This window comes from Elephantulus edwardii, unplaced genomic scaffold (genome assembly GCF_000299155.1).
Source record: "Elephantulus edwardii isolate Elephantulus edwardi_28Jun2011 unplaced genomic scaffold, EleEdw1.0 scaffold00074, whole genome shotgun sequence".
In the NCBI taxonomy this organism is placed as follows: domain Eukaryota; kingdom Metazoa; phylum Chordata; class Mammalia; order Macroscelidea; family Macroscelididae; genus Elephantulus; species Elephantulus edwardii.
In genome coordinates, this window is record NW_006399824.1 from 948,706 (window position 1) to 970,547 (window position 21,842).

At 52.0% G+C, this 21,842-nt stretch overlaps 1 protein-coding gene across 1 annotated transcript in view; it reads right to left on the reverse strand.

Moving 5' to 3' along the window:
* The window catches only part of CDH23 (cadherin-related 23), a 523,436-nt gene that overhangs the window by 98,633 nt on the left and 402,961 nt on the right, over nucleotides 1–21,842 (reverse strand). The window contains exons 28-36 of the mRNA XM_006889037.1: nucleotides 20,537–20,685; nucleotides 15,748–15,883; nucleotides 13,239–13,627; nucleotides 11,724–11,825; nucleotides 11,363–11,365; nucleotides 6,147–6,296; nucleotides 5,237–5,365; nucleotides 4,152–4,280; nucleotides 2,958–3,185 (exon numbers count right to left, since the gene is read on the reverse strand). Coding sequence (XP_006889099.1) covers nucleotides 2,958–3,185; nucleotides 4,152–4,280; nucleotides 5,237–5,365; nucleotides 6,147–6,296; nucleotides 11,363–11,365; nucleotides 11,724–11,825; nucleotides 13,239–13,627; nucleotides 15,748–15,883; nucleotides 20,537–20,685 — 1,415 coding nt within the window. The remainder of the gene's footprint in view (nucleotides 1–2,957; nucleotides 3,186–4,151; nucleotides 4,281–5,236; nucleotides 5,366–6,146; nucleotides 6,297–11,362; nucleotides 11,366–11,723; nucleotides 11,826–13,238; nucleotides 13,628–15,747; nucleotides 15,884–20,536; nucleotides 20,686–21,842) is intronic.

Consider the following 21,842-nt stretch of genomic DNA (forward strand, 5'->3'; position numbering starts at 1 on the left):
CGTGTACTTTCTTGTGTTTTCCTCCTCTCCCGCCCTATCTCCAGTAAATCCTGAGAGGTGTAATTGCTCCATATAATGCATGAGGAAATTGAGGTCCTGAAAAGTTTGTGTCTTATCACACATCACATCAGTGATGAGGCTGAGGCTGGCCTTGGTCTCTCTCTTCGCAGGCCTCCTTCCTTGTCATTGAACTGATAACCTCAGGACCTGGCCGGTCTCAAGGCCACATATGAGGATTTATCTACAGGACATACCAACACCCCAGGAGATGAGCCTATCTCCAGATCTCCTGGCTCCACCCCATCCGAACCAGAATGCTCCTCTCTGCGTGCTGACTGGCCTCCGTGGGGCCTTGGGAGGGGTCCAGAGACCCCACTGCTGGCATAATGGGCTCCATCCCATGGCAGCTCTTGCCACCGCACTTTCTGCCTAAATTCTGAAGCCATGGGACTCTCAGCGTGCATAGGGACCACGAACCCCACTTTCTTGTAGCAGGAAAGGCTTGTGTGAATAGCAGAGGATAAGGCAGGGGGAAGCTCTGGGGTCTCCTGGAGAAACTGAGCCAGTGGATTCTCAGCATTGTACACTAAAAGCTAAGGGCAGGGTCTGGGTTCCTTCATCCCGGTTCAGAGAACAGCGAAAGGGCCAGGCTGGGGTTTCCTGAGCTGGAGCCTGGGAACAGGCTTCCCAAGTAGAGTTCAACTTCAATAAACAGAAGAGCCCTTTGCCCTAAAGACATAAAAAATGAAGTGAGCTGCCAAGAGCATTGTCTCCAGCTCTCAGGGATCACCAGGCTGCCACTGGGGGACTCAGACCAGAAGTGGGTGGTGGGAGACTGTGCTGCCAAGACAGGTGGCTCCTCAGGTCCCCCACCACAGAAGCCTTGTTATCTGGGATTGTACCACCTGTTGGCAGTGATTTACAAGGCAGGGAGGCTGCCACTGGGCCTTCCTCACCTCTCTGCCCCCTCCCTCCAAGTGCCTTTGAGGCTGGGGTTCAGCCCCTGACCTCCCCACTACCTTCTGTGCTTCCTCTCTGGGCCCAGCCCTTCCTCTTGCAGGGAGGGTCTTCCTGCTGTCCCTTAGATGGCCCCCTAGGCCTGGCCTCCCTGCCCGTGGCCTGGAGTCGGCCAGAGGACTGAGGCTGCACAATGACCTCCCTGGCGGGTAGGCCACCATTGTGTGCCGGGCTCAGGGCTGGCCCGGATGCCCCTCAGAGCACAGCTGTTTGGGTGACACGGATGGAGCCAGCACAGGCTGTTTTCAGGAATGCCCAGTTGTCAGGAAACTGGGGAAGAGGACAAAGAGAAGAAAGTGGAGCTGGGAGGATATCAGACACAGGGTTCTCTTGGCTTCTGGGGAACTTTGGTTAATCAAATCCAAGATCTCACAGAGCCTCATCTTTTAAGCAATGAAAAAAATTGATGCCTCCTTCAGGCCTCCCCTGCCTCCTGCTGTGTGAGGTGAAGAGGAGAGGAATATGACCCAGGTGTTTCAGCCACTAGCCAGCCAACCCTGGAGGCACCATCACCTGGCTGACATGTTGCCCTACATTGGGCAACATCACCTGGCCCTGAGAGTGTCGTTCCAGTAGCAGCAACAGTTTGAGCTTGAGGAGACCAGAGGCCAGAGGGAGGCCAGCTGACAGAGGCTGGAACTGCACAGCTGGGTTGCAGAAATGGGCTGAATAAATGGTTGCTGTCTATGCCTCTAAAGTTTGGCTTGTAATGCAGCGTTATTGTAAAACAACGCTGATCCAATCCTCATCCTCCTCCCCCTCCTCTTGCCTTACCAAATACTTTCACAGACATGATCTAAATTGATGTTCCAAAAACACCTATGAAGGCAATATAATCTCTTTCACAAGTGACAAAACCTATTCTGTGAGTATTCTGTGAGCTTCTGGCTTGCCTGTCATATTGGCCCCAGGCCCCTGACTCCAAATTCCTCCTCTCAGTCTGCAAATCACTCCCACTTCCCCTCACTTCCTATTCCACCCCACAGTCTCTCCATCCAGCTTTCACGCCCCATCTCCTTCTTCAATCTTGCAGACCTTGAACAGTAGCTGGGGCTATTGCAGCCATTTTGCAACCATGAGGTAAAGGCCAATTGCTCTGAAATCACTAAGCATGAAACATTCATAACAGTCTACAGAATTTTTATGTAGGAAAGATATGTTGTTGTCTGGTACCATCGAATCAAAACTAACACAGATCAGAGTCTCCAGTGGATTTTCAGAGGCAGTAAACTGCATGGGAGGAGACTGCCCATCCTTCTCCTGAGTTGCAGCTGGTTGGATTCAAACCTCAAGCCTTTGGGTTGGCAGTGCAACTCCTTACTCACTAGGCCACCAGAGCACTCTGGTTTATTTATGACTCTATAGTTACATTTCTGTCATTTGCAGTCAATTGTGTCACTAAATGCTACTGGAAAGATGACCAGGAAGGATGATTCATCCTGAAGCGAGCATGAGATTGGATCACAGGACCCTTAAGCCCTCCACTCTGATGTTTTGTGACAGTATGCCACATCAGCAAGACCAAAAGGAAAAGGGTCAGAGGGCACAACTATCATTTTGGCACGAAGTCACTATATTGGTCAGTGTGACTCCAAAGATACACAGCTTGGCAAGTGACCTGTGGAAATGACTTTGGCTCCTACCTGCTTCCTGGGGCAGCCTGATGTACGGGGTTCACCTATGCCAGTGCACAGAGCTGCTCTGTGCAAGCAAAGAGCCCTCAGTGAAGCTCCCAGCAGGCTTGGGAAAAACAGACTCCCACGGTGCATACAACAGGCACTCCGCAAATGCTGCGGGCTGATGGATTAAAGCTGAGACAAGTGTTCCCAAGGATTCTCCCACTTGGTGGGGCTCCTTGTGTACCCATCTTGATGCTCTAACACCGAGGTGTAACAGCTCCTTCTACAGCCCTCCCTCTCTGAGGTCGCCCCATGACTCACCGACAGGGTGGGGGTGCCCTCATCCTCCACGGTGACCACGAGGTGGAAGAAGCTCTGGTGCTCACGGTCTGGTGGGGCAGGCCGTGTGGTGATCTCGCCGCTGATGCGGTCCATGCGGAAGGTCATGTCGTCGTTGCCCGCGGTGATGTAGTAGGACAGGATGCTGTTGAGCCCAATGTCACGGTCGGTGGCTCTCACCTGGACCACAGTTGTGCCCCCACCCACATTCTGTAAAGAAAACAGGAGAGTGGTCAATCTGGATTCGAGGTCTCTGGGGCAGTCTAGTACACATCGTTTCTGGTTGTGAGATGGCTTAAAAGTAACATTTAGAAAACTTGATCTTGTCTACTTGGGAACAAGGTGACAATGGTGCAGACGATGGTGGCAAGCCATCAGCATCTACTTTGTTGGCACCTACTTCTGAGTCGTGCATGAATCTTTGCATCCTGTCTATATAACCCTATCAGTTAGATACTGATGTTAGCCTGTTTTCAGGTGAGAAGACTGAGATACAAAGGTGTGATTTCCACAAGTCCATACAGCCAGGCTCCGGAGAGCCACGATATGAATCAAGGCTGGATGGCCTGCAGCTGGACGCTACCCCTGTGCTATTGCACCTCAGTGACCATGCCACCTGGTGTGACAGCCAGTGATGTGGGCGGATGGTCTCCTGCAGTACCTCACTCTCAGCTTGGACAAAGAAACAGTTCTTGGCCCTTTAAGGATAAACTCCATTCCCTGCCGTTTGCTTCAAACCACTTCTGACTGCTGGTGATTGTGTGGTGGTAGAAAGAGTTTTCACACGTGACTGCTAACTTGCAGGTTTGTGGTTCAAACTCACGCACTGACCACACAGGTGGCAAGCCCGGGCCAGCTCCTTCCTGGACGCTTCCAGCCAAGGCATGCCCACGGACGGTTCTGCTCTGTATTACAGGGTCACCCTGTGTTCCCTGTTAGGTGGTTTTATTGCTCCTCATCAAGACACAGGGCAGGGAGTTCTGGGACTAGATCAGGTGCTGGGGTGGTATTGTGGAAAAGCCAGTCATAATTCCCGTTTCCTTAACCTCACTGCCTAGTGGAAGACTCGGGGAATTGTGTGCATAATATGGTAGAATACGATCCCAGTAATCTGTGGGTTTCCCAGGCAACTCACGCCCACTGACCACAGCAGCTGTGTGGTGGGAATGCCCTCACCTCGTTCACACTGACGTTGTATCCGAAGGGGCTCTCGATCACTGGAGGGTTGTCATTGACATCTAGAACGGTCACCTGCAGGACGTGGTCCTTCTTGCGTGGAGGGGTGCCACGGTCGGAAGCCACAACCTTTGGGGGGAAGGATGACTGGAGTCAGGGCTAATGGGAGGAGTGAGGAGGCCCAGGAACGGGGAGTCCAGGGCTGTCTGCTTGTGGGGAGAATGGAGCCTGGCTAGCCCATCATCCCGAGTGAGGCCTGGATTCCTCCACCTTCTCTCCCCACTACTCCCCTAAGTAATTCCTGCCCCTCCCTTGTCTACGTAGCACCTTGGCTTAGAATCTGACTCCAGTGTGCCCAGGTCTTTACCTCCTGATGCCTCCTGACTGTCTGGGCTGTGTCTTCACATGACCATGGACCTGGGCCAGCCAGTTGACCTTGGACATTTGCCTTTTGTTTTAAAGGCCTGTGCTCCCTGCACTTAGAGCTGGTCTCTGGTGATAGGGGGAGCCCCAAACAATCCTTTCATCAGACATAGGGGTTCTCAAAAAGCTTGAGCTTGTCCTTAAGAGGCCCAATGCGCCTGACCTAGTGGGTCAGCAGTGAGTGCTACAGCAGCCCAGGGCCCTTTAAAGAGTGTCACCCCACGGCCCTGGACCTCTCTGCAGAAAACGCTCGTCACAGAAATTCAGCAGTAAAGGGGATCTTTGTGCCTGCTTATACCTTGAAAAGACTGGAGCGGTGTGTGTGTGTGTGTGTGTGTGTGTGTGTGTGTGTGTGCCCATTGCACAGGTGGGGAAAATGAGACTCAGGTAGGGTAAATAAAGTCACACAGAGTTCATGGACAAGTTCTGGGCCTCTCAACTCTCCCAGGCTTCCTTTCCCCACTCGTATCTCAGATGGAGTATCACCTCAGCTGCTTCCTGCTCTGAAGACCCCTCCCTGGACCTCTCTCCTGGATTGGCCTCACTCAGTTTCTCAACCATCTCAGCCCATAATGCTGTCCCCATGTCACCTGGTGTTAGTAGAGGGGCAGTGAATAAGGCCCTCCACTGGGCCAGCAGTGATGTCCTAGCCAGGGATATACCTTGAGGATGTAGTGGTCCAGCTCTTCTCTGTCCAGGGGCCTGGCCACAAACACTTCACCAATGGAATAGTTGGTTGTGATGATCTCAAAGGCTCCAGCGATGTTGCCAGAGGCCAGGGAAAAGACCACCTGTCGGGGAGGAGAAAGGGGGAGGGGGAGGACACAGGGAGGGTAGGCAGCTAGGTCAGGCCAAGGGGGACTGCCTGATCCTTGCTGCGTATCTTTGCTCAGTATGTGAACCTGAGATTAGAACATTTTATGCAGAAGTAATTCATCTCTCTCAAACTGGTTGACAGTGCAGGGCCTGGGAAGGTCAGCACACTGGTTGAGGGGCCAGGAGGGCTGGGTCTGACCCCTGCCTCTCTGATGTTTTCCCAGGGCTGAGGGGAAAGTACAAATAGCATGAAGCACTATCTTCAGTTCAGAGAGAGGAGGCTCAGGGCTAAGCAACAGCTGACCAAGGCTTGTAAGAGCCAAAGAGGAGGAGGACCCCAGCCCACCGTCCACATCAGCTGGAGTGAGGGGCAGCGGGGAGGAGTGTATTGTGTCTCAGGGATGGCTGTGTGTGTGTTTGGGCTGATTTCTGGCTTGCCACACTAGTGTGAGATGCTGCGTGGTTTGTGGATAAGGGTGACACAATGTCACTAAGACATTTAACCTTCTTGTTTGCACCTTGCTAAGTTGTGGCCAATCTTTAAAGCTTCTGTGTCTATGTGGCCTGACCTGGACCAAACGGCCTGGACATGCTATGAAGTTGCCGTGTGGTTTTGACTGAAGGGGAGTGTGCTGGGTGGTGCTGCTTGGGGACAGGGACTGACTTGGATGAGAACTCTCTTGCTGAGAGAGAGAGAGAGACAGAGAGAGACAGAGAGACAGAGAGAGAAGCTGGGCTATTTCCTTTGGTGCTTACCTGCCCGTTGCTGCCAGCATCAGGGTCCCAGGCCTTGACCATGGCAACACGTTGGCCCACAGGACAGTCCTCAGGCACACTGACCACTGAGTCGGAGGTGAAGTCAAACTGGGGGCTGTTGTCATTCTCGTCCAGCACAGTGATATAGACCTGGGGGACAGTCGTGGTCAGAAACCCCTGCCTCCTTCTCCTCCTTGTCCCTAAACACTGGGAGCTCACTGTGTCCAGAGTGGACCAGACTCCTAACTGGCTCCAGACTCCAGCGAGCTTTCAGAGCTGACCTGGGCCAATCTCTGGTTTACAAAGGCCTCAAGAAGCCCTTGTCTTCTAGCAGCAGAGGTGTGAGAGACTCGATCCATAGAGCTGCACCCACAGGAAGTGCTGGGGACCAGGAAAGTGAGGGAAGAGGCCTGGCGAGGAGCTTCCAAGGCCTAAGAGGCAGTGCACACTGGGCAAGCTGGAAAACACACACCCGAAACGCTCAACTCCGAATCTGTCACAGAAAGCTGGCTTGGAACTGGCTTCCTACTTTTGTAGGGTTTTGTTATTGTGTGCTGTCGAGTTGGAACCGACCCATAGCTGACCCTCCAGCAGGTTTTCAGAGGCGGTGAATCGCACAAGAGGAGACTGCCCATCCTCTCATGGAGCAGCTGGTAGATTTGAATTGATACAGCCTGGGGCCTCCTTGTTTGCCTCCTCTGGATTAGGGGAAGGAACTCTGACCCTGAAGCAGGAGTGGGGCTGCTTTTCAGAAGAAACTAAAAATCCAGATTTTCACATGAAATCATCATTGCTAGCGGTTGCTGAGTTGGAATGTGACTCATGATGACCCCGTCTCCATGACACAGTGTGGCTCGGACTGGGTGACCCATCAGGATATCACCAGCTGATAATTAAGAAGTAGCTCGCCAGGCCTTTCTTCCTGGTCTACTTTAGTTTGGGAATGCCGTTATAGGGTGCAGCATCTCAGCAACATGCAAGCTTCCACTGTCAGATGAGGTATACGGGCCAGGAACTGAACCTGGGTCTCCCTCAGCGTTGTTATGCACTGCTGAGTGGGACCTGACCCACAGCTGACCCTCGAGTGAGTTCTCAGAGGCTGTAAATCTCACGGGAGGAGACTGCCGATCCTTCTTCCATGGAGCTGCTGGTGGACTCGAATCATCTGCCTTTGGGTTGGCAGCACAACTCCTTACTACTAAGCCACTAGAGCCTCCACATGGAAGGTGGAAAGTCTCCTAATGACTTAGCCAACAGTGAAAATTAAAGAAGAAAATTAAGTGGAGGCCATTGAAAACACATCTGACTGACGGATAACAGCCTGTGGGCCACCTTGTTTGCCTCCTCTGGATCAGAAGGAACTCTGGCCCAGAAGCAGGATGAAGCTGGCCATCAGTCAGGAGGGAAAGTGTAGAAGGGGAAGAGGGGAATTTCCAACCATCAGATAAAACTGAACGCGGGAAGAGTGCAAGCCAAGGGCGCACTGTCTCAGGTCCTTGGTGCAGGTCTCAGCAGAGGCTGCACAGCAAGCAGGAAGAGAGGCCCTGCTGTGGGCAAGTTTCTATCTGGTGATGGTCACAGGGCTGGGACCACTGATAAGGAAGCAGAGCAGGGGCCTGGGCTGTAGGATTCCCAGGGCAGGGCTCTTCCCACTGTTCTGCGCAGCCAGACTCCATCCTCACCTCACTCAGGGACCGGGAGGTTCAGGGGCTCCCCATTCACACAGATCCCTCCACACTGCACTGGAAATCCCACTCTGTCCTCGCTCCTGACTAGGCTCTATGCAGTCAGGTCTGGCCACATTCCCTCATCTTGAAACAGAACCAGAGTAGCCGGAGCCCAGGCTTGAGAAGGCGATCAGCCAGGCTACTTACTAGCTGTGTGACTTAGGATAAATCAACTTCTCTGGTTTTCCATTTATTTGCATAAAAATGGAGGCAAGACCATCTAGCTCCCCAGAATTCGTGAAGGGATAAAGGAGAAAACAAAAAAAGTTTCAGGGTCCCAGTTCTGTTTTCCTACTGACCAAGACTTTGGCTCTGCCCATCTGCCATGAATTTTAGTCAAGGAATGTGCTCATTGGTAAAGGGACAGTGATAAGGCCTATTGCACTTGAAAACAAGCAAGGCCTCTTGTGACTTGATACCCCCCAAGCTCTGTCTCTCAAGTCAAGGCCTCGTTAGACTCACCATGCTTCGCCCCACTATGAGGTCTCTGCCTGAAACATCTTTCTTTGCTGTGTTGACTCCTATGCATCCTGTGACTCTCAGCTTGAGTCACCTCCCCAAGAAAGCCCTCCTTGATTTCTCTGACTAGCTGATACCTTACTATGGGCGTTTCCTTGCATTACACATTTTATTCGTGTGGTCATTTGATCACTCTCTTTCTTCTGCTATGTCTTAAAGGAAGCCAGGTGATGCAAACGGTTAAGTGCTCAGCTGCTGACCTAAAGGTTGTGGTCTGAATCCACCTAGGGCTTGGCGAGGGAAAGACCTGGCAATCTGCTTTCATACAGATTAACCAAGGAGGGGCGGAGAAAGAAAAGATTACCCCCAAAAAAACCTCTTAAGAGGAAGTTCTACTCCATCACGTGGGGTACAATGTGGAATTGATTCTATGGCATCTAACAATAAACTGAGAACCAAAAGAACAAAGAAATCTGTTGAGAGAAGTGCAGCCAGAACACGCAGGGGATGAGAGTCTGTCTGACATGCTTTGGTCATGCTATCAGGAGGAGGCAGGCCCTGGGGAAGGATGTTGGACTTGGAAAAGTAGAGGGCCAGCCAGAGAGAGGGGGGAGACCCTTACACAGGGCTGCAGCTGTGGGCTTCAACACAGCAGACTGTGGGGATGGTGCAGGGTCAGGCAGGATGTTTGTTCTGCTGTCCATGGGGTGGCTGGGAGTGAGGGCAGACCCCACAGCACCTGACAACAAGCACGTCTCTCGCTCACGATGGATGGCAGGGTCTGTGTCTGATCTGGGTCTCCTGTCTTACCCTGGAGCTCAGCCCAGCGCTTGGCACACAGTAGGTGTTCCTCCCATAACGGCTGTGATGATGGTGCTGACTGGGGTGGGGGTGAGAGGGCTGTCAAACGTCCCACTCAGGAACAGTCAGCCTCAGTGTTAGCCACTGATGACAGGCACCACGGGCTACAGGAATTAGAAATAGTTTGTGTCTCCCGTCTAGGGCTTGTGGTCCAAATTTTCTTCCTTAACCCCAAGGGCCCATGAGTGTTGCTCTGATGATAGAGCCCCTTCCTGCCTGCTTCCACACCTCGCCCAGAGCCTGTCTGCCTCCACACCCTGCCCCCAGGGCCTATAAGTGCTGCTGGGGGATGGGGGGAAGGGGGGGGGTTGGTCAATGGGAGGAGTCAGGTGTAAGTAAGCTGTGGTTTGAAGGTTCCAGGCCTTACGCAGGAAATGATGCCACATTTAAAAGGCCCCACAGCCTGCCTCCACTCCAGCATATTTGAGGTGTCCGGGGCTCAGCAAGCTGGTTTATCTGGGGCAGACACTGGGAGCCTCTGGGAGGAAGCCAGGACAGAGTCAACGGGCAGTGGGGGGGCCTTATTTCCTGCAAAAGAGTTGGGTGACTGGAACTATACTGCCCCCAAAGAGGCTGAGCAGAAGACACTCCGAGGCAGCTGGCCAGCCACACAAAGGAAGTGGGTCTCCGTGTGGGAGGGGTTCCAGCAGTCCCAGGGTGGGGGGCACCCCACCATCCCTGCTGTCTGCCTGGTGAAACCTAGCCTCAACTCCCAGATTCCTTATCACAACTGAGGGTCAGCCCACTTTATAAATGAGGACACTGAAGTGGGTGAACAGGCACCAGTTAGCCTTTCTGAGCCTTACACCCTCTGACTGTGAAGGCCACCTGAGAGACAGATGACCTTTGTCCTTGGTAGCCTTGGAGGGAAGCTATATGGCACAAAGCACCCACCCATTACTGCCCACCCAAGGGCTCTGCTCCCTGGTTGCTGGCTGGGCACCCAAGTGGGTTCACTGTTGCTTGTAGACTCGTCACCCCTGGACTAGCTCCATGGGCTTAGGGAGCCTGTGCCTCCAGGTTCAGTCACGCTGTAACCACGGTCACTGGGGCCAGGATCTCCGTGGACCCTCAAAGCTCAGGACCCTAAGGAAGAGTTGGTTTCTGCCTTGGACACTCTCTGGCTTCTGTCCTTTTACACCAGAAAGGGTGAAAGTGTGGCCCTGATTAGGAGCTAGACACCCCATGTGGGTAAGAGGTGGTCATGGATGGTGTCTGGCCTGATTAGCCAGTGCCCAAATGGAATAGGTGGTCAAATATTCTAATTATCAGCTCAGGATCCCACCTCCACGGGGCACCCTTCAGGTACTCCCTCTAGCCTGGTCACCTCTTCCTACCAGCATGCTTCAGGCTGCCTTGTCTGACACCTCTCCCTTTCCCCATTGCTTAGTGGTATGGTTGTTGGAATAGTGTCTTTCATCTTCACATCGTCACGTTATGTGCTCCCAGCACGAGGCTTTCTGCTACCATCACTGTCCTCTCCCGTGGCTTCACCCCTCAGCAGCGGTGACACATGGAGTCCAGAGCTGCCTTCCCTGAGCACCCACCCTGACCCTGCTCTGTGCAGCTCACATAGTCCTTACACTGACTTTCAGAGTGGGATGGTGTCTCCTGCACAGCTTCACCGTAAATGGGGACACGGAGCATGCTCTCATCACAGCCCTCCTCCGGGGAGGAGCTTACAGAGGGCTCTCCTCTGCACAGCCATTACACAGACACACACACAGAGACACACACACACTCGCCCAAGGCAGGGCTACAGGGATAGCTCTCATTTAGAAGGGGAAGCACAGACAGGTTAAGCAACTTGCCCACGTCACACAGCCAGTGAGGAACAGAGCTAGTGTTTTTTTCAATGTGTGTTCCAGTTACACCTTTGTTGGCACACCTCGTGTCCCAGATCGCCAGCCTGGGAAAGGTGCAGAGGACTAGCCTGGGCATAAACGCAGGGCTGGACATAAAAGACGTGCTGGGGAAGGGCCTGGGCCCAGGGTCCAAGAGAGGCTGGATGGAGAGGCCATGAGAGGGCCTGAGCTGGGACTTGCTGCAGGCCTGTCTGTGTGTCCTCTTCCTGGACGAGGAGGGCAGGAAGCTCAGTGCCATGCAGGGCTCGAGTCACCACTGGCCACAGCCAGTGGCTTGGGGGGTAACCATCCACAGATTACTCACCTTCTGTGGCAGAGAAAGCAGGAGGGCAGAGGAGGAAGAAGAGAGAAATGCAGATAGTTAGCGCTCCCAAGCTGTCAGGATGTACCCCGCCTTCAGCCCGCCTGTCTGAGATCTCCTTGGCCCAGCCCACTGCAGAAGGCATGCCTGGCTACCTGCAGCACCACCCAGCCCCTCCAGGCTATGGCACAGGAAAGAGGCAACTCCGTGCTCTGCCCTCACGTGCTGGCCAGGGCTTCCCAGTGTCCTTGCTCACTGCTGGCCATGTGCTGGGGCTGGCAGGTGAAAGTGTGGGTTTAGAGGGGGAATGTTGAGTCTGTGTAGCAGGCTGCACCTGTGGGGACCTGCCCTGCGATGCACTCACCACGGTGGAGTCCACCTTGGGGCCACCATCATCTGCCACCACTGTCAGTGTGTAGAAGTCGCCCTTCTCCCGGTCCACCAGGCCCTTGACAGTGATCACACCCTGCAGGGAGGGGCCAGATGGAACAAGTGAAGACATCACAGCCATCAGACCCCCAAGCATGCCACGCCCAGCTATCCTTGGACATCTTTCCCATCCTCCCACCTCCACTCCCTCTGCCCCACATCACTTCCGCAGGAACCTCTGTCCCTGGAAACCTGGAATCTCTCTCGAATCCCATTCAGACACCACTCTTCTGTGAAGGCTTCCTAGTCTCTGGCCAGGTATGCTCTCCTTAACTGATGCCCTAGAAACACTCCATTAGAATTCTTTCCCAATCTTCCCGTGTGGTGCTTGGATCTTCATCTTTGGTTTTTCCTACCTCCCTTCTAAGCCTGAGAACTCTTTGAGGCCAGGAAGGGTCTTATCCATCTTTATGTTCCCAAAATTCTGCGGGACCTGGTTGAGCACATCGTATTAATTTTTACCTTTCCTATTTCTAAAGGATTTGAAAGAGATTCTGATAAAAGAATAAAGCAAAGATGTGGGCAGCAGATAGGAGCAGACTGGTGAGATATCTGCACCAGAAACCTTGCTAAAAGTGGCTGGTTCAGTGAAGCACGAACTTATACCTAGGCTTCCTAACAGCCACAGTAAAAAGGGAAAGATGATGGCTTGTATAGTTTTCACTGCCAAGTAACAAGGATTCCTGATTGCTTGAGTATAGAGCTTTCTCTTGGCACTAAATAGTATAAGGGATATATTGTTGTTATGTATGCATAACATATTTGAGTTTCCTAACAGCCAAGGTGAAAAGGGAAACAGGTTGGCTTGTACAGCTTTTATTGCCAAGTAACAAGGATTTCAGACTGCTTTGATATAGAACTTTCTCCTGGCACTAAATATTAAAAGGGATGTATTATTGTTGTTGTTATGTTGTCTTGGAAGCAAGGATTCTGAAGCTTCGTCTGACAAACTTTGGACATGTTGCAAGTAGGGACCAGTCCTTGGAGAGGGACATCATGCTTGGGAGGGTGAAGGGATAGAGAAGGAGAGGAAGACCCTTGATGAGGTGGATTGATTCAGTAACTGGAGTAATGGGGGTGGGTGTGTTGGAGACAGTGAGAATGGCACTGGATAGAGCAGGGTTAGGGCTGTTGTACATAGGGTTGCTGTGAGTCACAGGCAACTCGACAGCACATAACAACAACATGTACATAGAACGTATCTGAACTTCAGAACAGCCAAGGTAAAAAGGGAAATATGAAGGCTTACATAGTTTTCACTGCCATTTAACAAGGATTCCAGACTGCCTGGATATAGAACTTTACCCTGGCATGAAATATTAAAAGGGATGTATTACAGTGACTTGTCTCATGTATATTTTATGGCCAAGAGGGAGTGCTGGGTATGGAGAAGGAGCTTGATAAATGCTGGTGAGATTTAAAGGCTCCCAGGGGGAGCCCTGGCCCTCACCGTGATGGCATCTATCTTAAAGAGTGCTTTGGCCTGGGCACTGGTGTAGGCATCGAAGCGGTAAGTGATCTGGTTGAGGTTATCGATGGAGTAGGCCTGGATGCGCACAATCTCTGTGCCCAGTGCCAGGTTCTCCAGGATGGTGGCCTCGTAAGAGGCGTTGGAGAACTGCACGGCCTCGTCCAGCTCATTGAGCAGAGTGATGTAGACGCTACAGAAGCCTTGGTTGAAGGGTGGCGCCTGGTCCGTGGCAGACACATTCATCAGGTAGCTGGTCTTGGTCTCGTAGTCCAGGTAGTCCACCGTGATGATGAGTCCTGTGCTCTCGTCAATCTCGAATTTCCCCTCTGCGCCCGACAGGATGCGGTAGTTCACCAAGCCACCATCCCCTGCAGGGGAACACAAGAGGCTGTGCAGTCCCAGGTGGGAGCGTGGGTGCCTGTGGCTTCCTCGGCTGCCCACACTCACACCGGTGCTGTCCCTGAGGGAGCAGGCGAGCCAGGGCCTTGGCGGTGTGGGACAAGGTGGAGGATGGAGCGGAAGCCTCTGTCATTGGCTAGGTCTGCTGCACTGTTCTCATTCTCTCTGGAAACAGGCCTTAGCATGAGAGCTATGTCAGATGCGCCTGGTTCCCGCTCTTAAACAAACAAAAACTCATTGCCATCTCAGAGTCTAGTCCACAGTGACTTTACAAGACAGAGCAGAATGGTTTCAGAGCTTCCAAAGCCGTAAATCTTTACAGAGCAGACGAGCCATCTCTCCTACAGAGGAGCTGGGGGGGGGGGTTCAAACTGCCAACCTTTCAGTTGGCAGCGAGTGCCTTAACCACAGCACCACAAAGGCTTGTTCTGCTCCTAGACTATCAGAATTGAAGCTCCAGGGCCTCCCTGTGTATTTGAAGAAGCACAGGGTGGAGAGATGGCAATGTTCCTTATCCGGGGCTTTGACCGAGTGTGGTAGACAAGGGGACAGCATCCAGAATAGCTCGGTTTTCATTCAGATGCTGGAATCTAGGGCTTTCGTGACACAGACACCTCCCTGTTCTCTCTATGCCCCTCCACCCCCCAAATCACTGTGCCTTGTTGTTATGTATCATCGAGTCAGAACCAACTCTCAGCTGGCCCTCCAGTGAGTTTTCAGAGGCAGTAAATGGCACAGGAGAAGACTGCCCATCTTTGTCTCACAGAGCAACTTGTGGATTCGAACCACATGCCTTCAGGTAGTCAGCATAGCTCTTTACCACTAGGCCAGGGAACTCGGGTGACAGTGGTAAGGAATCGCGCTGCCAACCTGAAGGCCTGTGGTTCAAATCTACAAGCTGCTCTATGGGAGAAAGATGAGCCATCTCCTCCCATGGGATTTACTGCCTCTGAAAACGCACTGGAGGGTCAGCTATGAGTCAGTTCCGACTCCACAGCCCTTAAAAACAACATCATGCCTCGAGGGGCACCCTTTAACTGGGGGCTAGAGCTGGGCTGGGCAAGGTCTCTGTGAGTCAGAGGTGACTCGAGGTCACCTGACAACAAGGAGCTGAGAGCTTACAGACTTCAAGTGGGAGGGGCGATGAAAGGTCATAAAACGACCCAAGAAATCCCAGGCTTCCTGGGATGATGAGCCATGCTCCTGATGGATGTGCATTTTTCTGGGGCATAGGCCATAGCTTTCATTAGTTCCTCAAAGGGGTTCCCAGTCCAAGAAAGCTCAGGAACCAGTGGGAGACAGGTGCTGATGTGGTCTGAGGTGACAAACATGCCAGGCCGAGAATGACCCATTGTCCATTTGGAAATTTCCACAGATTAATGCCTCTCTCGTCCTGTTGTGCCTGAGGTGGGCCGGGCTGTCTGGAGAGGGACACGGGCAGGAGCTACCTGAGGGGAGGTCCAGTTCTGACAGGAAGGAAGGGCAGGAGCTCAGGGGATGGCCCTGTGGGGAGGTTGACCCTCAAGAAGCACTTGGTTTAGGGTCAGGATGCAGATGGCGCTATCTCCTAGAGAGCGTCACAGTGATAGGCACGTTTATCCTTCATCTTGCACCATGACCATGGCCAGCCAGCACTGGGGCTTAGGGCCCTCAAGCAGGCCAACCCTTCGCAGATTCCTGCACTGAGAATGGAAAGGAAGCACCCTTTAGAAGCCTGGGTGTGCCAGGCCTGAGCTGAGCCTGCAGGGCACAGGAGAGTGCCCAGCTGGCTTCCTGATTTAGAATGCCCCCAGGAGCCATCTCCTAGCCCTGACCAGTCCCTAGCCAGTGGTCAGCAGGGAGCTTTTGGGTCCTGGGATGATAAAACCATACTTTCTAAGGATGTGACCTCTCTCCATCCAGGGCTGGACAACTTCAGTAGATCCCAGAAGTCTGGGAATCTGGTGGAGTGAGACCAAGTCTGAGCCAGGAGCCCCTCTTGGCTCTGGGGGTGGCTGAATGGTGGAGCTGTGGCACTTTTGAGAAGGACAGGGACTTGTAGGAGTTGGCTGGACATGCTGGGAATATCCACTCCTGCTGCCAGCCTCACCAGTGTCCCGGTCAGTGGCTCGGACAACGATGACGGAGGTGCCGATGCCTGCGGTCTCTCGAAGCCCCAGGCGGCTGTACTGCTGCTGTGTAAACACAGGGGCCTCGTCGTTGACGTCCTCCACATACACGATCACCTGTGGGAGTGGGTGGGATGGGTGGTTAGGTGTGGGGTGTGGGGCAGAAGCCCAGGACCTGACTAGAGGGTGACTGGGAGGCCTGGGGCTGTGCCTTGGCTGTTGGGTTTCCCATAATTGCACAACATACATGGCAGGTTCTGAAAACGACCTGCTCACGTTATTTCTTTTGTCTTATACTTGTTTTGGACTCGGCTATTAACCATGTGGGGTAACCTATGACTAACCAGTTATCTTTTAGGGCTTCCAGACGAGGCAGGAATATAATAATAATCCAGACAGGGCTGTTTGGACAAGATAAGCCGGGGTCTTGGAAACCTTTACAGCAACATTATTTAAATACTACTACATATCTGAGAAAATACATTACAAAGGATAAGGATGCTTGCAGCAGAGGGTGTTCTCATGTACCCCAAAGTGTGCCTTCTCTGAGACTGATGACGTCCAGCATACAGCTGGGGTCTCTTTGTGGGGGCATCTCTTAAAGAGAGTGGGAGGGCAGAACCTGGGACTGGTGGGTGTGGCCTCTGAAGGCTCTGGCTCCCTCGCCCTGGCCCAGACCCCTCGTCCTGGCCAGGCCCTTTCTGGAACTCTCTCCCAAGCACCAATCTCCACTGTGGGACTGAGTCATCCCTTCCCACTCGATGGTCTCTTCTCCTTCCTGGTCCCACGCCCTTTCAGACTTTTCTGGGGGACACTTCCTATTAAATCACTTTCACCAGAATCCTTTCTCAGCATTTGCTCCTGAGGGCCACCACCTTACCATGACTATTCTAAATTATGAATATTTTCTTTATTGCTTATATGGCTTTCATTTCATGTATGTTGTGTCATAAATATAACTAAGTTGAAAAGGTGTTTATAGAAAGCCACGTTTTTTATTAGAAATCAGCACCACTGTCCCTTCGGTAATCTCCTTCCAACCCTCCTGACCCCCCAGCGCATGGCTGGAGCACGTGTGGGCAGGATCTAGACCATGCCCAGCAGAGCCAGGTTGGCGGAGAGGGAACATGTCTCCATTATAGTTACAGAATGCTGAGGTCCACGGCTCGGTCTCTTTTTATAGATGAAGAATCAAAGGCCCAGAGAAGGAAAGTGACTTGCCCAAGGCCTCACAGTCACTGGGCAGGTTGGGGAGAGAGGGAGTACGTGCGTGCTAGCCCTGGTCTCCCAGCTTTCATGCTATTTCTCTGTGCTGAGGATGAGCTGGTGGTCCAGGTGGCCCACATGACTGACATGCTCAGTTGCTAACTGAAGCAGATACTCTGAAAAGCCACCTCCGAAAGCCAGCCACTGTGGAGACACAACCAAAATACCTCCAAGAGGAGCACAGTTCTGCTGTCAATGGAGCTGCCAGGAGTCGAAATCAACTCAAGAGCAGAGACACATATGAAAAGTACTATTGTTGCTATTTTGCATTTTTTGGAGGATGCACTGGCTCAAGGACTGTACAGGAGCAGCACCTCGTCCACGTCTAACAGAACCAGGGCCGACAGGAGCTTGCACAGTGGGACAGGTGCACAGGGAGCAGGGACAGCGACACTTAACACAGAGCCCACGTGCAGTACTCAGAATTAACGGAGGGGCCAGAGATGCTGTGACCCGGGAATGTGCACATTTGATTTCTGATTGGCACTGTTTCTGCATCTAGCCTGGTTTCTCCTCTGGACTGAGCTGGGGAACTAGCTTCAGGATTGAATAAGCAGAAAACAGCCATCTGACAGTAGTGAGGGGTGAAGTGGAGTGGGATGGCAGAACTAGGGGGTGAAGAAGAGAGGCCTTTGAGAGTGAAAAACTTCTCTACTTCCCTGTTCTGGGGGATCCCCCTGCTCTGCCTGTCATCAGCATTTTTGTGTCCAGACATCCAGAACCCCAATGCAAATTAAAGTGCCCACCGCAGGGGACAGCTGTTTGCAGGCCAGAACTGTCTAGGTTTGGTTACCAGAACTTGGCCAGAGAGGCACTGGGTGTGGCAAGTGTGGTGTGGAATTTGCATGGATAAATTCTGGGAAGTTTCTTTCTGTAAACAGTCCTCTATCTTTCAAAGCTGTGAACCTTCACCTTCTGGAGTCAGCTTGTTCAAAGACATATAGTTACAAGTCCCGTGGAGAAATAAGAAGCGAGTGCTAAGAAACTGGAGGGAGGGTATAGAGCCCTAGTCTCTCTATCTGCCTCTATGCTCTTCTTAGTTTCAACCTCCTTTTTAGCAGCAGAGTCAGGAGACAAGACATGTGTGGTTTTCAAACCTGAGAGACGCAGGTGTACAGGAAGCACAGAGGCCCTTCGGGGCCTGCAGAAGCGACTGCTCCTGGCCCAGAAGTGGGAGGGAAGGTGTGTGTAGGCATGTCTATGTGAGTGCACATCGGTGTACACGAGTGTACGGGATATTGTGTCTGTATGCATACATGCAGTGTACACGCCTGTACATAATTCATACGTCCATGCACATGGTAAGTGTACATGCATGCACGTGGCATGTGTATATGTGCATGTATATATGTGTATGTGTGCACCAGTCTCTATGGGGAACAGTCACTGTATATTCCCAAGCCCCTGCCCTGGGCTGGTTTCCCCAGTTGTATTGTTATGTGCTTCTGAGTCAGAACTGATCCACAGCTGACCTTCCAGTGGGGTTTCAGAGGCAGTAAATTGCATGGGAGGAGACTGCCCAGCCTCCCCCTGTGGGTTTGAACTGCATGTCTCTGGGATTGCAGCACAGCTTCTTACCACTAAGCAACCGGAGCTTCTAAGAACTGGGGAACATGGACGGTCCAGATAAACCATCTCTACTGCAGCAGGGAAAGGGGTCTACATGCACAGGACCCTCACGTGGTCTTCAGGAAGGTCCTAGTTAACCTGAGGCTGAGGACTAAGGGCAATCAAGACCCTGCTCCAGGTGCTGGCCCCCCAAAACCCCCCTTAAAGAGGAGTTCTTTGGGGTTAAGGCAATGGTTTCCAATTGTGTTCTGATGAGTCTTGGGCAGGGCAACATATACTGTACTTAAGCGACCAGATTCCAGCTGATTGCATGGATTTGAAGTCCCCTTCAAGCTCTTACTGTGTGACCCTGAGCAAATTGTCTCAGTTTTCTCATCTGTAAAAAGGGTGTAACAATAATCCACCTCCAAACAGCTGTTTTGAGGAGTAAATTATTTAAAGTACATAAATATATTAAAACTGACTCAGAGATGCTCTAGTGGGTTTTGAGAGACTCCAAATCCCACAGGAGAAGGCTGCCCATCTTCCTCCCATGGGGTGGATGAGAACCGCCGAAGTGGCACGGGGTCTGAGTTAGCAGTTCAACTCCCTATGGACTTCGCCACCAGAGGCCCCTCAGAGAACATTAAAAAAGCACATGGTGGGCACCACAGGAGGTTCACAGTCCCTCCCCGGCACCAGTCAGCAAAGCCTGGCTTTGATCTCTCTTACACAGTATCCTGGGACACTGCATATAATTTTTTATTTTTTTTTTCTAAAAAGGCTTGTGGCTAAAATAAAAGAGGTTTGTAACCACAATGCCCAAGACTGGAGAGCAGCAGGCTCTGGAGAGATGTGCATGGCTGTTCCTGGGAGGCAAGGTATTGCTTCTCACAGTCTGGGAAGTGAGGAGCCACACCTCAGGCCTGGAGTGCCTGGGCCCAAGCTGCATGTGCAGGTGCTGACGTGCGGATCTGCCTGTGAACATGCGGGGAAGGAGCTGGAGCCTCGCGGATCTGCTCTGGCGCACTCATTGGGAGGCGTGTTTGACTGGTCTGAGAGCCCTGCAAGCAGTCCCAAGGGTAAGAGCCTGATGGGTCGCACCCCCTAGGCCATCCCTGCGTCTGCAGCTCTGGGATGGAGAGGCTCTTAAGGACTCCATCCTGACCTCATCACGCCCCAACTCTTGCTGGAGCTGGGCCAAGGACTGAGTCACCTTCTCCCCAGTGCACCCTGGGGGAGGGCCAGGTACGCTTCTGCTCATTGTTTCCAACCTGGAGGAAACAGTGGGGCAGAGATGGGGCAGATAAGAGGGGCTGGTTGTGTCCCACTCAGTTCTGGTAAAAGTCCCTGCTTCTTCCTTGCGCCGACTTTTCCATCTCCCTCCCACTCATGACATCCAGTGCCTGACTCACCTCCCACCTGTTCAGGGGAAGGGTCTGTGTGGTGGGATATGACCTTAAGAGGTCTTCCTGTCCATCTCAGTCACATCTGTCACTGGGCAGGAGCGTGCCTAAACCACATTTTCTGGGGCAGCTGGGAGCAGTGACTGGAATATTTTTGCTATATGTTCAGTGGAAAGGGAATTGAACTTAGGAGGCCTGTGTTCAGTATTTTATCACTAGCAGCTTCTCTGTGCCTCAGTTTCCTTGTCTGTAAAATGAGGTCAGTAATACACACATCTCCAAACTAATATATATGAGGCTTTCTCAGCTCATCCCAGAGCTTCATAGGGACATAGACACTTGTCCTTTTGGACTATCAGATCAGTATCTGTGTCCCCTTTCAGATCTGGGGAAACGGAAGCTTAGACAGGTCAAAATGACTCATGCAAGCACTCAGCTGGGGTAAGCTTGTGACATCACCACCTCCTCGTGGCTCCAGATGTCACCCAGCCCTGGGTCAGCGGTGGGCACCTCCACCAGCTGTGCCCTCGAGTCCCGCCCCTAGCCTCACCCTGACAGAGCTCCTCATGGGTCCCAGGTCGTGATTGTAGGCCTCCACCACCAGCACGTGAGATGAATTCCGCTCCCTGTCCAGTGGCCTGGGCCCTCGCATCAGAAGTCCATTGCTGACATGGATCCTGAAGTTGTTGCCGTGGTTACCTGGTGGGAGGATAGATACGGGGTATGAGCTCTGCTTCACAAGGATGCTTGTGAATCAGACAGAAGGGAGTCCAGGACTCCCAGAAGGCTTATCCTATCTACAGCTTCAAATCTGCAACGGCATCAAGTTCCGTGCTACCCAAGTCTGGCAGGGTTTGGGAAGGAGGCAGAAACGCACTCTATTTCCTTTCTTGTGGGAAGTTTGAGGGTCTTCCTAGATCCCTACTCTCACAGTTATGTATGGAGTGAGAATCTGTAATATTTCCAGAGATATCTGAACCATAAAAATGAAGGATTAACCCAAATTTGCAGGTGAGTGGTTGAATCCAGGATTAGTGGACATCTTTGGGAAGGCCCAGCATCTATTCCCTTGTTTTGTGTCAACAGCATCCTGATTTTCTGTGAGGATCCTCTTTACTCTCAATGTGTGTGGTCTGTTAGAGTGACTTTATTCTTGGCTCCACGAATGAACAGAGGCTCAATATATTTTATTCTCTAACCATACTGATTCAGTTTGGAAGCTCATGTGTGAAGCTTCTTATTGAGAGTCAATCAGGACATGGTGGGAGGGTCTTTGTATATAAAAGTTGGTTGGGCCCAAGGGCCACAGTCCTGAGTGTTAACTGTATTTGGGACAAACATTCTTCTAAGTGGTACAGCACTTGTCTGTCAATTTGCTGTACTGAGGTAACTTGAGGTTGCTGTGATATTGAACGTAGTGCCACTGGTGTTTCAGATGCCGTAATGGTTACCCATGGTGGACAGTGTTTGGTGGAGTTCCTTGATTAAGACAGGCTTGGAAGCAGGAGTGGCACCCACTTCCTAAATAAGATGGCTCTAGAAACTCTATAGTTGCTGTACCGCAGTCACTTTTGTTTGCTGTGAGGCTGAATACTGTGACACTGATGTGTCAAATGTGTTAACGGTTGGCTACCCAATTCAAACCTCGAGTTGCTACAATCAAGGATGCTTCAGGCACAATGTTAAATGATCCAAGAGGTATCAAAAGAAGATGGAAGGAATATACTGAGTCATTGTACCAAAAGGAATTGGCAGATACAGAAGAATTTAATGAAATAGCATTTGAGCCAGAGCCTATGGTGATGAAGGCAGAAGTTCAAGCTGCTTTGAAGGAAATAGCAAAAAATAAAGCCCCC